We start from the raw sequence: 14,639 nt of genomic DNA on the forward strand, positions 1-14,639 counted from the left end.
ACCTGCAAAGCTCAGAGCCACTGAAAATCACTTAAAGTTCCGAAGGATGGTTAAGATCTGGTTATTCCTAGTGTGATCCAACACAGACTTTACACATTCTCATTTTCTGACTACAGATAGATACCCTCCAGCACCCACAGAGATCAAGGAAGTGGTAAATCAGCAGAACGCCTGTACAAACAACCGCTAATATCATGGAGAACCACTTCACCCAAGAAACATGCCACCCATGCATTTCTCAAACAAACACATAACAGATCAATTAATGCAAACTCCAGGCATTATCCTCACCTCAAACTCACAGTAGACAAACCTAACAACCTGTTATCTGGACATACCATGCCACATAACGTATTACCCCATATTTAGGGAAAAAAGTAAAGTCAAACAATGTCAACCTATCAATTATTCCTGCCCACAGGTACTCAACTATCACCCTTTCTTTTCTACTCTTCAGTTCCCCAGATTGCGTCCTATCTCAATGTTCCAAACAAAAAAAACACCCTGAATGAAAATTAACTTGATTCCTAGCTAGGGATAATTCTCTCTCCTACCTTCTATTTGAATGACATTTTCCTTACACTTCAGCCTCTGCCTGCCTTAGTATCTCTGAATACACCCAACTCTGTCACATGTCTGCAGCCTTACACTCTACTGTACATCTGTAAACTAACCACAACCCCTCTTTATAAATCATTAACTCTCCCGGGTAACCATTCCTACAATACCTAACCTTTTTCTAACCTATCTACTCATCCTACTCCCATAAATCACAATATCCCATTCTGTGTAACCTCTCTTTGTGTTATCTAACGTCTTAGACCCTATTCACTTATCCCATTTTTTTCACTTGCATGATCTCACTCTAATAATTATTCCTAGCTTCTATAAATCTAATTCATCACAAAAAACTGGAGGAAAAGATCCTGTTTCCTCGGTGCACAAGACTAACCCATTAACCAACACATTTACAATAATTAATAACCTCTTGAATAGCCACTAACTTTGGTTGGGAAGTAGCGCTGTTTTATGCTAATTGATCCTGCTTGCAGTGCTGATATAACTGTAACCTTCTTTCTTTGATGATTAGTTTAAACCCTCAACCCTCCCTCTTCTCTCCTTTGTATGAATCGTATTTAATACATGATTTTTGCTAAAATAACCTTTACAGCTTGAGAGGCTTCCTTTCTGTGCTTGCAATGTTATAGACATGCATATATAATTGCCTCTGAATGAGACCGGTTGAGATTTTTTGTTGTTTTTTGCTCAGTCACTCATCAGCAGTAGTAAGCACTGTATAAATGCTATTACAATACTACACAATATAGAAGATGAACACATGACGTCTCCCACCAAATCATCAACTACACAACTGGTTTAACACATGATGTCCCACACCAGATCATCAACTACACCACTGATTTAACACATGACGTCCCACAGAAGATCAACAACTACACCACTGATTTAACTAAGTACAATCCTTAAGGAATCATTTGGAACATCACAGTTACTAAAACATTTCAAATTAAATTCTTGGTTCACTTGTATCTCAAATGAAATGGAAACAAATGTTTTCACAATTGAACAACAAAGACCACTCCATGTGGAAAGGCACTGTAGGGGATATGAAAGCCCCACCAAACAAGGTCACAAATTGGGTTATCTTTGTACATCACTGGATAGCAGTATATTTCATAGAATCAGCCACGCTTTACAACCCAACCAGTGCACCTACCCATAATGTAATCTTGATTGACGCCCTAACATGGCAGTGCTACCCAGACCTGTCCGCAGTGGCAAAGAGTTCAACAGTGTTATTAGTGGGAAGGCTTCATTTGCCCCACAGGAAACAACGACCCTTCTGCCCAAAGCCAAGTGTGTTCTAATGAACATATAGTACATGCTGTGTATAGCTTTTCAGAAACACCTGCTCACATCTACTGATAACACAACCAGTGAAGTTAGCACTGCTCGGTATCTCGCCCCTCCCCTCCCTGGCCGTTCTTCAAGGAGTTGCAAATTAAACTGGGATAGGAAAACACTCTACAATATTCCCTATTAAAATGGGAATGCACGTGCCTTAGTGTACTGTATTGATTATTTAACTATAATGGAAAAGCAGAACATTAAACGTTTTTACAACAAACACAAATCTGCATGCCTTTGACACCCCATGAAAATTAGCGGGTGACATGTTGCTCTCTTGAAGAAACGATAGCAACCAAGCGTGTGAGGCCATCAGTGTGTGCTTGCACTGTTTTTAACTGAACCTTGAATATTATTATACATTTATGCTGTGGCAGTGAAAATCCATGTGGTCCAACAGAACATATTATTTATTTCAAGTGTATTGATAAAACACGTACACACACTTATTAACACAAAAGAACGCACTGACATGAGAAAAACCGTGTACTGCATCATAGATTGCATATAACAATGAATTTACACAGGGAAATAACACTCCTAATAGTCACATAGTTTCATTAATGTGATTTTTACCTAACTGTGCAGATGTGACCCCTTGCATTCATGTTTTGGCCAAATACCTTTAAAAAAACAAAAAGACAAACAAGCACTGGCAAATCCAATAGGTCTGGCCTTAGCTGCCAGCCATATTTTTGGATTTGCCAATACTTGTTTTATCCTGACTTTGTAAACTTAATTGCTGGGGGACCAGGGGCACACTCACCAATATGTTTTTCAATTTAAAAAATGCACTCTGTCATGGAGTCCTGCCAATAATGGGAACTACTTTGTGCTCAGATGTACTCCTTGTGAAAGGGAGGATGCTGTCACTCACAGTCAAATTAATTAATGGCTGGAATGGGATGACCGATTGCCCCACGTGATATGCTTTAGTGGTTGGAAGAAAATGTGAATGGCACAACAGCTGACTAACAGGTGAAGACAACTAGCTGAAAGGCCCTGAAAGTATACTATGTATATATAATGTTATTAAAATCAAAAGGGCTTAGCTAACACCAGTCCTAGAATTGCTAAGCCATGAACCATATATGCTGACGTGCAGAGTCTAATATGCTGTTTACTACCAATGTTGAGGGAGGAAAAGGGCAGTATAAGCCACATGAGGTTTCCCCCCTTGTGGTTCAGGCTACTCCCCACACTCAACAATGTTAATAAACAACATTTTAAACAAAACTCTACACATCTATTTTTATCTGCCAATTCATTTCAACCCAGTTCAATGACATGAAAAAAATATGAGCGCAAAAGCCTTGAGCCCTTTAAGGTAATAACTGCACATAAACCTCCCTCCGGTCATCACAGAACCGTACAATACTCTAGTGGTGTACTTACCATGTCTGACTCGCTGGGTTTCGTACAGCTGGATGAGTTTGAGAATCCAGGGTGGGTGATTGATAAGTCCTGCTTCATCAGTCTGCTTTTCAATGGCGGACTCCAGCTCAGGGTACCCAGCTTTATCCAGGGTGATCCCGGGGAACAGGTCATTGATCAGGCTCATGAACAATGGCTCGTCTTCGTCCACCTGCATGGGAAAAGAAGAAGAATAAAAAAAAGGCGGGTTAAAACCATTTGATTATATGGGTAAAATGGACAGTCCCATTAGGAAAGTACAGCTAATTGTACTGAGAAGTGTGGTAGGAATCAGGTAAAGGGACGAGGTAATGACTCACATCAATGTACGTCTGTAGTACTTATGATCATTTTCAGAAATAAAAGTACATCTTCACCTTAAAGTGGTTGTACAAAGAAAGTCAATATATTTGCATAACGTGTTATGTCACTTTTTCAGGTACACGAACACGTACTCCATAATCGCATTTTAACTGCCAGTAGCTATGCTATACTAACCCATGTCCAGTTATTAGTCTGCGGCTAGCATCTGCATAAGTCTTATGTTATCAACCTAAGGAAGAATACATCATACAAACACTGTGCTGCAAAATGCAAAAGCATCGGTGACAGTGGGGTGATGAGGCCAAATCATATGGAGAACTAATGTAACTGTATGGGTTCTTCCTTAGACTCTCCCTGATTTATAATGAATGCAAAGAACACCAAGTATTGTGTAGATTGGCAGATATATGTACAAATCGAGTGAGGAAAGATGAGTGAAGGAATCACACAGATATTGTGCCCCCAACTTACATAATTTTTTAAGGACTATGTAACCTTTAATCAAATAAAGGATTTATGGATCATTGAGATTACTAGGCCTCTGCAGAGCATTATGACAGATACATCTCAAACATAGGAAGGCTGATACTCGCAGAAATCCCTACCCTAACAAGTTTGAAAAATGAGCAAAATGTCAACCACTGGGCAATCACAGCTATAAGAGTTTCAAGAGCTGAGACCTTTGCACCACATGCAGCACTTCAGGGCGAGACCAAGGCAATTTCAAAAGACTCCTCACGCCACGCTTGTGAAATTTCACACAGTTAGATATTTAAACTAGCCTTGGTTGCTACAGACATCTAGAACAATCTAAGGCAATCACTGGGGATGAAAATGGATAAGCATTTCATTGTGTGTAGAAGACACATTCCAGTAAGTATTCACTTAATTTTTTTATTTACATGCCTAATGTTGCGCCAAGAAGGAAAACAGTACACTGGGCCGTTGACTTCATGTCAGTCAGGGCTAGTGGACGGAAACTGATTTTAGTGGTTATGGGCAAAGATTGAGTCAGGCAGTACCCAGTAATTGTGACATGCTCAAGAGGACTCCCTTTTCTAAGTATTAGTAAGTGAACAGTGTAGATGGAAGGGACTGGGCTTATGGCAACTAGAAAGACAGGAGCCAGACGTCAAAGGTCTTAATTGTAACCCAACCAATTAAAAATAAATTGTGCCATCGAAGAGATTAGTAAAGATGTGATACATGTCTACCCTCTACCATGCGAGTACTCTCTTAAGAATCACAGTATATATTTTCTGGCAGGCTGAATTGCGCGCTTTTTTGCTATAAGGAGCCCTTCAAGATTAGTTTAAAAAATGTCAAGAGAGATTGTAGATCAAATTTATGAGGCTCTTGAGTGGAAAGAAATTGCTACAATTCGAGCTTTATAAGGTTCTTTAAAGTGAATTCCCATTTCACATAAGAAACTATAAAACTAGCATAGAGTATAAACAATGCACAAATAAAACAACATCACCCTCCAGCTGTAGGTTGGAAATGTGCAACTAATTTGCTCTCTTTTATTGAGTCTTCCTTTTGATCTCTAAAAGACATCTTTGGTTCCCAATTTAAGAGACACGGGCTTTAAAGAAATGGCCACGCTGCTTGCCACTTTTCTGATGCTAACTATGCAAAAGTTTGCAGAATACTAGAGAGGGTGTTTTTCTCGCAGCTCTAAGAACAAGAGGAGAAAGAATTGAATTAGGAGCTCGTGCGAAATACATCTTAAGTTACATAGAGAATTAAGAGACTCTTTTCATACGCTTCACCTTGTGCGCTCTAGTCACTTATTGACAATTGTTTTTGTTTCTCATGGTTTATAATTAAAACATTCTAATTATTATGGAAACCAGATTTATTCCGTTAACTTTTATTTCTCTCATGTTCCTATTTTTTTTTTCTTCCACCACTATTAAAATTTGTAGTGAGAGGGCTGATCAGTTTTTAGTGTTTGTTTTGTATGGATTGTAATTTAACTGAGAGTGTTGCAGTTGTTCTTGCTGTTTTCTTTGTAACGGTATGAATTGTTTTTAAATGTCTGCTGATGATATGGTTTTTTTTTCTCCAGTTTTTTATAGCACAAACTCGACTCAAAGGGATCAGAGCACTTTACATGAACACCCAGTTGCATTACTGACAGACACATTGATTTTAAGCACGGGGAGATTGAGTGATTTGCCCAGAATCACAGGATGCTTGAGCCTCCCACCAGGCTCGAACCTGGTTCCCCAGCTTCAAGGTCGGCCTCTCTAGCTATTAAGCCACATCCTCTCTTTAGTTTTCATTAGTGAAATCGAAATAAGCTTCAAACTACCGGTAGAACTCCACCTAGCCCAACTGTCGACTGGCTATCCTATGACAAGGTGGCATCACGTATGACACCAAATCGTGTAGGTAAGACACGCAGTTGTATGACAATAACCCGCATGCATTTACCCCACATGTCTTTACAACACATTCACTACCCTGACTGCGACGTTACCACTCAATACTTTACCACGCAAGTCGTTACAACAACTTGCTTTAGGGGGCGCTGGACAGTGGAATAGTAAAAATTATTATTCCAACTCCAGTTTACGCAGCTGTAGGGAAGGTGTTGAACTTACAAATCGAATACCAGTACAACAATGTGCCCCCTAAAGGCAAGCCATTATGGCGACTTGCGTGGTAAAGTAGCACGTGACAACATCGCAGTTGGGGTAAAGGCAGGTTGATGTTGTGACTGCAAGGTAAAGGATGTTCCCCAAGACACACCTTTCCAGCCAATGACTCTTTGATCCCCACTCAAGTATGTCCACGTATTAACGGATCGAGCTTTAGCCAGTTCGGCTTTTACCATGGGGCTACCTCTGGCAAACTGTCTGTCAGGGATAGAGTGAACATGCATAGCTATCTGAAAAAACTTACATCTGGTGCTGTCGGAGTATCAATAACACTGAAGACCATCATTGCTAATGATGTACACAAATGTTACTTACACAGACAAGGCTAGTTAATTGGATGAAAACCATTTTTGTGACAATCACATTCCTGCTAGAACAATGGAAACTGAAAATCTAAGTTTAGAAAACAATGTCATATCGACTTCCAGTCCCACAGAAGCTGGTGTTTAGAAGTACTTCTCAATCTTTCCTCTGGCATCTTATTTCCAACCTATATATGAATGCCCGTTGCCTCACGATGCAAACAGTCAGACTATTTCTGTAGTATAAACCACGGCGGGGTCAACTCAAGATGTGGCATTGGAAACTGCAACTTGAGCTCATGAAGAGACTTGGAAATCAAGACTTCTCATAGCGTTCCCTGGTATAGGATTCTAATTGTCTGTTCAAATTCTTTGAATGAGGTTTCATGGGCTAATACAAGACAAGATGCAATAGAGGCAAGAAACCGTTTATTGGGGGAGGAGCCTAGCGCGCAACCAAGATGGCCGCGTAGGCTTGTGGCTCCCGAGGGCCTCCGCAACCTCCCACGTCTATCCTGTCATAATCCTGGTTTTCTCAATGGGCTTCTGTTTATGATCTTGCGCTAAGGTGCCACTCGTTTTCCAAATCGAAATTGGACTCCGGGAACCGGTTTTGTGGCGATCTGAAGTTTGCGGCCTTCTTCGGCCTTGGTCCCGAACTCGAGTTGGTGAAGTGTCCGGGTGCGAAGTGAACAACAGCGGCATGCCAGGCTGGGCCAGCCCCGGACCCCGTGCTTTCACTTTCGGTTTCGTGTTGATCTGCGGAAACTGACGTTGGGACATTGGGTGAGCAGCGCCGAGGACGGAGTGCATAGCCTGATTCTTGAACTGTAAACGGGCCTATTTCAGTTGGTGGCCCTGATCTCCTGGCCTTCCTCCGGGTGCTGGAGGGTGCTGACCTTGGTGGTCGCCGACGATGACGACGAGAGTGGACGGCGATAAGCTGAAACCCAAGTCTACCCGGAGGGGAGCCTATTCCCAGGCCAACAATATGGACCGCTATGCGCAGCCAAAGGGATCCCCTAGTGGATCACGTAAATCGCCTGAGCCGCCCAAGGAGGCCTCGGGCGCATCATCCGAATTGACTCTGCTGGATGTCATGGGGGCCATTGAGGAGATGAAGGCGACTGTGAACCAGCAATTTGATACCTTGGCTAATAAATTGGACTCGGTGTTGATTGATGTCACTTTGGTCAGAGCGGACCTGTCCAAAACTAATGACCGGGTCGACTCATTGACTCAAGCGGCGTCGAGCCTAACGGTAGATGTGGCCGCTTTGCAGACGACGGTGCGGAGGTTGCAGCTCGCCAGTGACCTGACTGATCGTCGCCTTGAGGACTCCGAAAGCAGGGCCAGGCGGAATAACGTCCATATTATCGGGGTGCCCGAACGATCGGAGGAGTCTGCTGTGGATCTTTTTGTGGAGGATCTAGTGGTGACTCATCTAGCACCCAAGGGGCTGAGCAAGTTCTTCGCCGTGGAACGGGCTCACAGGATTCCAGGGGGTGCGCCGAAGGTGGGTGCCCCCCCGCGGCCTATCATTGCCTGACTTTTTAATTTTCGGGATAGAGACGCTATCCTTCAGGCATCGAGGGTGACTGGGCCAGTAAAATTTGAGAACTCTAATGTTAGCTTTTACCCAGACTTCACGCAAGCGGTTCAAAAGCAACGGATGGGATTCTCGGCCATCAAACGGCGCTTGAGAGACATGGAGTTGAAGTATGCGATGCTATTCCCGGCTAAGCTGCGGGTCGAGTTAGATGGTCGCTCACACTTCTTCGACTGGCCGGAGGCGGTGGGAGAGTGGCTGGACGCCCTACCCAGGAGTCGAGGTCGGGAAGGTCGGATGGTGGAGAGCGGAGAGGGTCTGACGGAGTAGGAATGGAACTGTGATCCTGTCGATGGACTGGACTGGTAACGTTTTGCACCTGTGGCTGCACTGGACTCCAGTTTGTAACTCTTTGCCCCGTGGTATTTGGAGGTTGCGGGGGGCTTGCTGGGGCCCTTTCCTCCTTCAGGGGTTCTTTTTTTGTCCTTTCTGTAGTGAGTTTCATATTGGGGCGACAGGCACACTGCATGTTGGGGGGGCTTTTCGGGCTCACGCAGGGGTGCAGGGTGGGGGGAGTTCTGTTGGGGTTGATGGGGTGGGGTTGGGGTTTTGTTTGTTTGTTTCACAAGGCGGGGTAATGTTTTTTGTTGTGCTATTATGATTGTGCTCTCCGGGAGGGGGATAGTTTGTGCTGGGAGGGATGGGGGGTAAGGGGTTGAGACTTCTTTCATGGAATGTGAACGGACTGGGGGACAGGATAAAGCGGGGAGTAGTCCTGCAGTTCTTGAAACGTATTTCGCCTGACATTGTGTTTCTGCAGGAAACGCACCTCATAGGGAACTCTTTCCATTCACATGAACAGACGTGGATATCGCCATCTGGCCCATTCTGGTTTCACCTCTGGCTCGAGGGGAGTGGACATTTTAGTCAGGACCTCTCTCCCGTTGGTGGTGGATGAGGTGCTCCATGATGACAGAGGGCGGTACACTGCGCTGGTGGGGAGGTGGGAGGGTAAGCTGATTTCGCTGGTCACGGTTTACGTGCCGCCGGGCCTGCAGACGGCCACCTTTGCTGATTTGGGGCGCCTGCTACTTGGGCTTCCGGGGGGGGTTTTGGTCTTGGGGGGGGATTTTAACGCGGTGGTTTCCGGAGTTGAGGATCGACACCCCCCTAGGGACCTCCCTCTGGCCCAGAACTGGCTGGGGGGCTTTCTGGATACCCTGGGACTGATAGACTGCTGGCGGTTGAAGCACCCTGGACAGGCGCGATATACCTTCCACTCTGGGGCCCACGGTAGTCTTTCGAGGCTTGACTATATGCTAGTGCCTGCGGCCCAAGCTGGGATGATCGGGGAAGTGCGACACTTGGCACGCGGTATATCTGATCACTCCCCTCTTTTGCTACACCTAGATATCGCCTTGGGGGCGGAGGGGAGGGTGGCGCCGATCAACCCCTGGTACCTACGAAACCCCACGATCCGTGCAGACCTGGTTAAGTCCCTGGAACACTATTTTAATGACAATGTGGGGTCGGTGTCTTCCGCCATCTCCCTTTGGGAGGCCTTTAAGACGGTGCTCCGGGGCCAGGCTTTGTCTCTCATTTCCCATAACAAAAAATGCGAGGCGCAGGAGGTTGTTCGGCTAGAAAATGAGATCACCGAGTTGGAGATTGATTTGGAGCAAGGTGTCACGGATGACAGACTGCATGTGTTGGCGCTTAAACAGGCCGACTACAAGGCGCTGGTTACCGAATCTGCTAGGAGTATGAGCAGGGAGCAACTGGGGCGTTTGTACGATATGGGTGATAAGGCTGGGAAGTTGATTGCCTGGTTGGATAAGAGGGAGAGAGCGAGTCGAGTGGTGCCGGATGTTGAAAGGTTGGATGGTGTGCGTGTGACGGACCCCGGTGATATTGTTGATTGCTTTGCGGAGAATTTTCACGGGGTTTACTCTCCGGTCTCAGAGCGATCGGAGGAAGACTCTCGACTACTGCTTCGAGACATTGCTCTGCCATCTCTATCTGATGAGGATAAATTATTGATGGATGCGGCCCCGTCGCCGGATGAGATTGCTTTAGCCATTCGCTCTATTGCCTCTGGTAAGGCCATGGGTCCTAATGGCCTTCCCATCGAATTATATAAGTTGCGCCCAGATAAGATTGCGCCGTATCTCCGGGACATGTTCCTTGAGGCTCAGGCGGCGGGTTCCCTCCCCCCTGACCAACGTCTTGCTACTATTGTTGTTATCCATAAGGAAGGGAAGCCGCGGGATCGGTGTACTTCTTACAGGCCTATCTCTTTGTTAAACGCGGAGCCCAAAATCCTTGCCAAGGTACTGGCCAATCGCCTGATCCGGGTTATGGGCGACCTGATTCATCAAGATCAATCCGGTTTTATACCCCATCGCAATACCGCTTTGAACCTGCGGCGACTGCATGGCGTCCTCGCTAGAGCGCCATTCATCCGTGAGCCGGCCATTTTGGCGTCCCTGGACGCTACCATGGCGTTTGACACCTTGGAATGGCCGTATATTTGGGCAGCATTGGCGAAGTTTGGGTTTGGCCCGGGGTTTATCGGTTGGGTGAAATTGCTTTATGATAACCCACTGGCACAGGTGGTGGTCAACGGACGGGTGTCGGCTCCCTTTGTTTTGGGTAGGGGCACCCGACAGGGATGTCCGCTGTCGCCTCTTCTCTTTGCGCTTTGTTTGGAGCCCCTTGCGGAGTGGCTGCGGTGGCACCCCTCGATGCGTGGCCTTCGATGGACGCCGGAATACGAGGATCGTGTCTCCCTATATGCGGACGATATCCTCTTGTATCTTGCATCTCCGCGCAAATCGCTTATTGTATTGGTGGATGTGTTGAGCTCCTTTGGTCGCAACACCGGATTGGTCATTAACTGGGCTAAGTCTTGTGTGTACGTTCTCTCCGGGGAGGCCCCCCCCCTTCCGCGGGGGTGCCCTATCCAGGTTGCGCAGTCGGGGTTCACGTATCTGGGAATCTTTATAACCCTGGACCCGGTGGCCCGGTATGAACGGAATCTTCTCCCCCCCCTTCAGCGCCTCAGGGCGGATGTGGCGGGTTGGCGGCGGCTGCCGCTCTCGCCGCTCGGCCGAGCGGTGTTGTTCAAAATGATGTCGCTGCCGCGCTTTTTGTACGTCCTGCAGAACACTATGGACGTAGTGCCGGCCCGCTATTTTCGGGAGGTGGAGTGTCTTCAGCGTCGATTGTTCTGGGATGGGCGGCCGCGGATTGCTCTCGCTAAACTAACCCTACCGTGGTATGATGGGGGGGTCGCTCTCCCTGACATTAAACGATATTATTGGGCCTCCCAGTTGGCTGCTATCAATCACGGGATGTATGGGCCTGCTTTGAACCCGGCTTTTGAGATGGACAAATTGTTATTGCCAAGCGGGGATTATAATCGAGCACTATACTCGGGGTCCCTTGATGCGCGGTTGACTGGCCCGACGCGGGTCGCGGTGCAGGTGTGGCATGCAGCAAATGCGGTGATGGGGTGGAGGGATCGCTTGACTCGGGCAACGCCATTGTACGCTTCCCAGCGTTTGGGTTATCTGTGTACTACGAAAGGTTTTGAGAAATGGGATATGATTGGTATCAGCAAGGTAGGGGATCTCTGGACGAAAGGGAAATTTAAGACGTTCGACATGCTGAAAACTGAATATCAGTTGAACGATAGGGAATACTTTCGGTATGCTCAGGTTCACCATGCCTTGTGTTCCGTGTTCCCGGACGTGGCGGCTATTCCAGAGTATTCCCCGTTGGAAGACAGAGTATTGGACGGCTATGTGCCGGATAGCACCATTTCGCTGATTTATTAGAAGCTTATCAATGATCGAATGGGTTTGCTGACCTCATTGCGAGAGACATGGACTGCCGACGGCTTGGAACTTGACGACGAGGATTGGGTGTCAGCGGTGGCCTCCCCGAAAGAGGTGGCTATCCCGGCCCATTTGCGTTTCGTCCAGCTTAAGATACTTCATAGAGTGTACGTCACGGGGCCTGGTTTGATGCGTATGGGGTACTCGGTGGATGGTCTGTGTAAGCGAGGCTGTGGACTACTGGGGACTTTCCTCCATATCCTGTGGGAATGTCCGGAAGTGACTCGGTTTTGGTGTAGAGTGCATGCGGTGTTAGAAGAAGTCACGCATGTTGCCTTGTTGCCGGAGGCACGGAGATGTTTGCTGAATGTCTGGGAGCCGACTGATTACAATGTGATGCAGACGCAGTGGGTGACTCTGGGCTATATGGTAGCGAAGCGTGACATTGCACAACTGTGGGGCTCCCAGAGGCCACCAACGGTCTCAGCGTGGAAGGCACACATGGACTGGTGTATGTTCAGAGAGAAAACGGTGTATGTGGCGAGAGGCAAGCCTGGGAAGTGGATTAAGGTGTGGGGTCCCTGGAACTCCTATCGTGGAGGTATTTGCGCCCCGCCCCAGACGCGTGAGATGGATGCTGCTCTGTCTCCCTAGCCCGCGCATTCCTATATGCTCCTGCGACATGCGAATTTGGTTTCTTCTGCCTGCCCCCCCCCCCTCTGTCTCCTTGGGTTTGTTTACTCCTTCGATGCGGGGAGCACATGTTATTGCCATTAACCCCCTCTGCCTTGTGTGTGTGATGTTTTTCGTTTTTTCAAAATATGAAACCTTTCTTTGCTTGTTTATGGACTACGGCTGCGGCCGGCGGAGTTGATTAGCACCCCAGTAGCTCTTTTGTTGCTTCATCGATGTGAATGTAAAGCTGTGCCTAGGTTTACACTGTGCGTTAGCGGCCGGCCTGTTGGTTGTAGGCCCATATTTGTATGTCTCTGAAACTGTAATAAAGGTTTTCCAAAAAAAAAAAAAAAAGAAACCGTTTATTTCAAATCACAAGAATCCTTTGGTCATCACGGCGCAGTTTTCAGAAAGCGCGGATTACTTCTGAGTACACATTAAAAGATTATTTTGAATGAAGCACCCCAAAAAAATTGCTAATTTTAAAATGGAAACATGCTTTTAATGTGAAATTTTCAAAGACAAAATGTTTAAATGTTTCACATTGCTGGAGTATTTTTTTGTTGAGATGAATATAATGTTGGCATTGAACAAACTTTATTGCACTCTGTAAGAGAACCAGGTGTGTATGCCATGTTTCATTAGAGAGCGCTAAATTTATTATCAAGGCAGCAGGGAAATTACCTCTTTTATAGATATGGACAGTATAGGAAAGAGATTTCAGGGCAGCGTCAGATCTGATAAATGTCAAGATTTAGGTGAGTTCATTCCTGCTTATGTGTGACATTTCATGTTGAAGCTGCTTGGCGACCATAACCGTTCTAAATCTTATTAGAAAGGAAGGTGACTTTGATGATTACATTCATATCGCTAGACTTAAGACCTTTTCCTTTTTTATCAAAGATGGAGACACCAAAAATAGACGGAGGCAAGGGAGGGGAGATGCACATCTTTGCCTTCCTCTTGACGTGTTAACATCCATCAGCAATCATAGGGAATACGTTTTCAATCCCTTGTTGGCACTTGTTCTCTTGATATTGATGTACAGCACTCTAAAAGTAGTTTATATTTGGCAAAAAGGTGCCCAACATTTTCAACAAAAAAAAAATAGGTCCTCTGGGTACACTGCCCATTGTTTAAGATAGACTGTCATTTTTAATGGGAGAGTACTGGCATTCTGCCATTAGAAATATCTGTCAATGTAAAGCACTGATCCTGTCAAAGAGGGCGTTTGTGTTCGGGAAATACTAATGAGGTACAGGTTGTTTGTGCTCCCTTTGTTAGGGCCTGTCTCATAGGGAACAAAGAAGAACAAAAAAGTGATGTGGTGGCGCTCTGATGACAAGTCGATGAACCTGACATTGACAAGTTTCAGGCATTACCATTTTTTTAAACTATTTTCTTGCTAAGTACGAAGCAGCTATACACGGAGTGGCTTCATGAAAGTGACCTTGACGCCCCTAACAAACGGGTGGTTTCACGTGGGCAGGTTGCTGAGGCATAGGTAGGTAGCACATGCAGGTACAACCAGTTGCTGTCGTGAATAACCATCCGGTTATGTGAGATATGATCTTAGAAAACACTTTTTGAGTGTGCCACACGTCACTCAGACAGATGATTCACAGTCATGTGGAGACCTTGGCCGTCTCTAATGTGCAGCCTTCTCAGGTGTTGTATAGCCGTTACATCTGCATCAGGAAGACTGTACCTCCAGTCGGAGGGCACGCGGGGACTATTCAAAGAAAACATCGACAAAGAACCAAACTGGAATTGTGTTATTGGTGGGAGTGACGTAAAAAATAATCCTGTGAGAACATTTGAAGGCAATCTGTCTGTGACCTTGCAATGTAAGACTAGGGATGTAGGTCAACACCAGTGGGAAGACAAAGAAAATGAGCTGTAAATGTGTGCAGAATGGGGCCCAGGGGCAAAGGGGTGAACA

The 14,639-nt window shown here is 46.0% G+C and overlaps 1 protein-coding gene across 1 annotated transcript in view; it reads right to left on the reverse strand.

Moving 5' to 3' along the window:
- The window catches only part of LOC146822633 (dynein axonemal heavy chain 5-like), a 971,002-nt gene that overhangs the window by 545,029 nt on the left and 411,334 nt on the right, over positions 1-14,639 (reverse strand). The window contains exon 45 of the mRNA XM_085606815.1: positions 3,325-3,514. Within this exon, the coding sequence (XP_085462941.1) occupies positions 3,325-3,514 (190 nt within the window). The remainder of the gene's footprint in view (positions 1-3,324; positions 3,515-14,639) is intronic.

Source organism: Triturus cristatus, chromosome 5_2, assembly GCF_964204655.1.
Source record: "Triturus cristatus chromosome 5_2, aTriCri1.1, whole genome shotgun sequence".
NCBI lineage: Eukaryota > Metazoa > Chordata > Amphibia > Caudata > Salamandridae > Triturus > Triturus cristatus.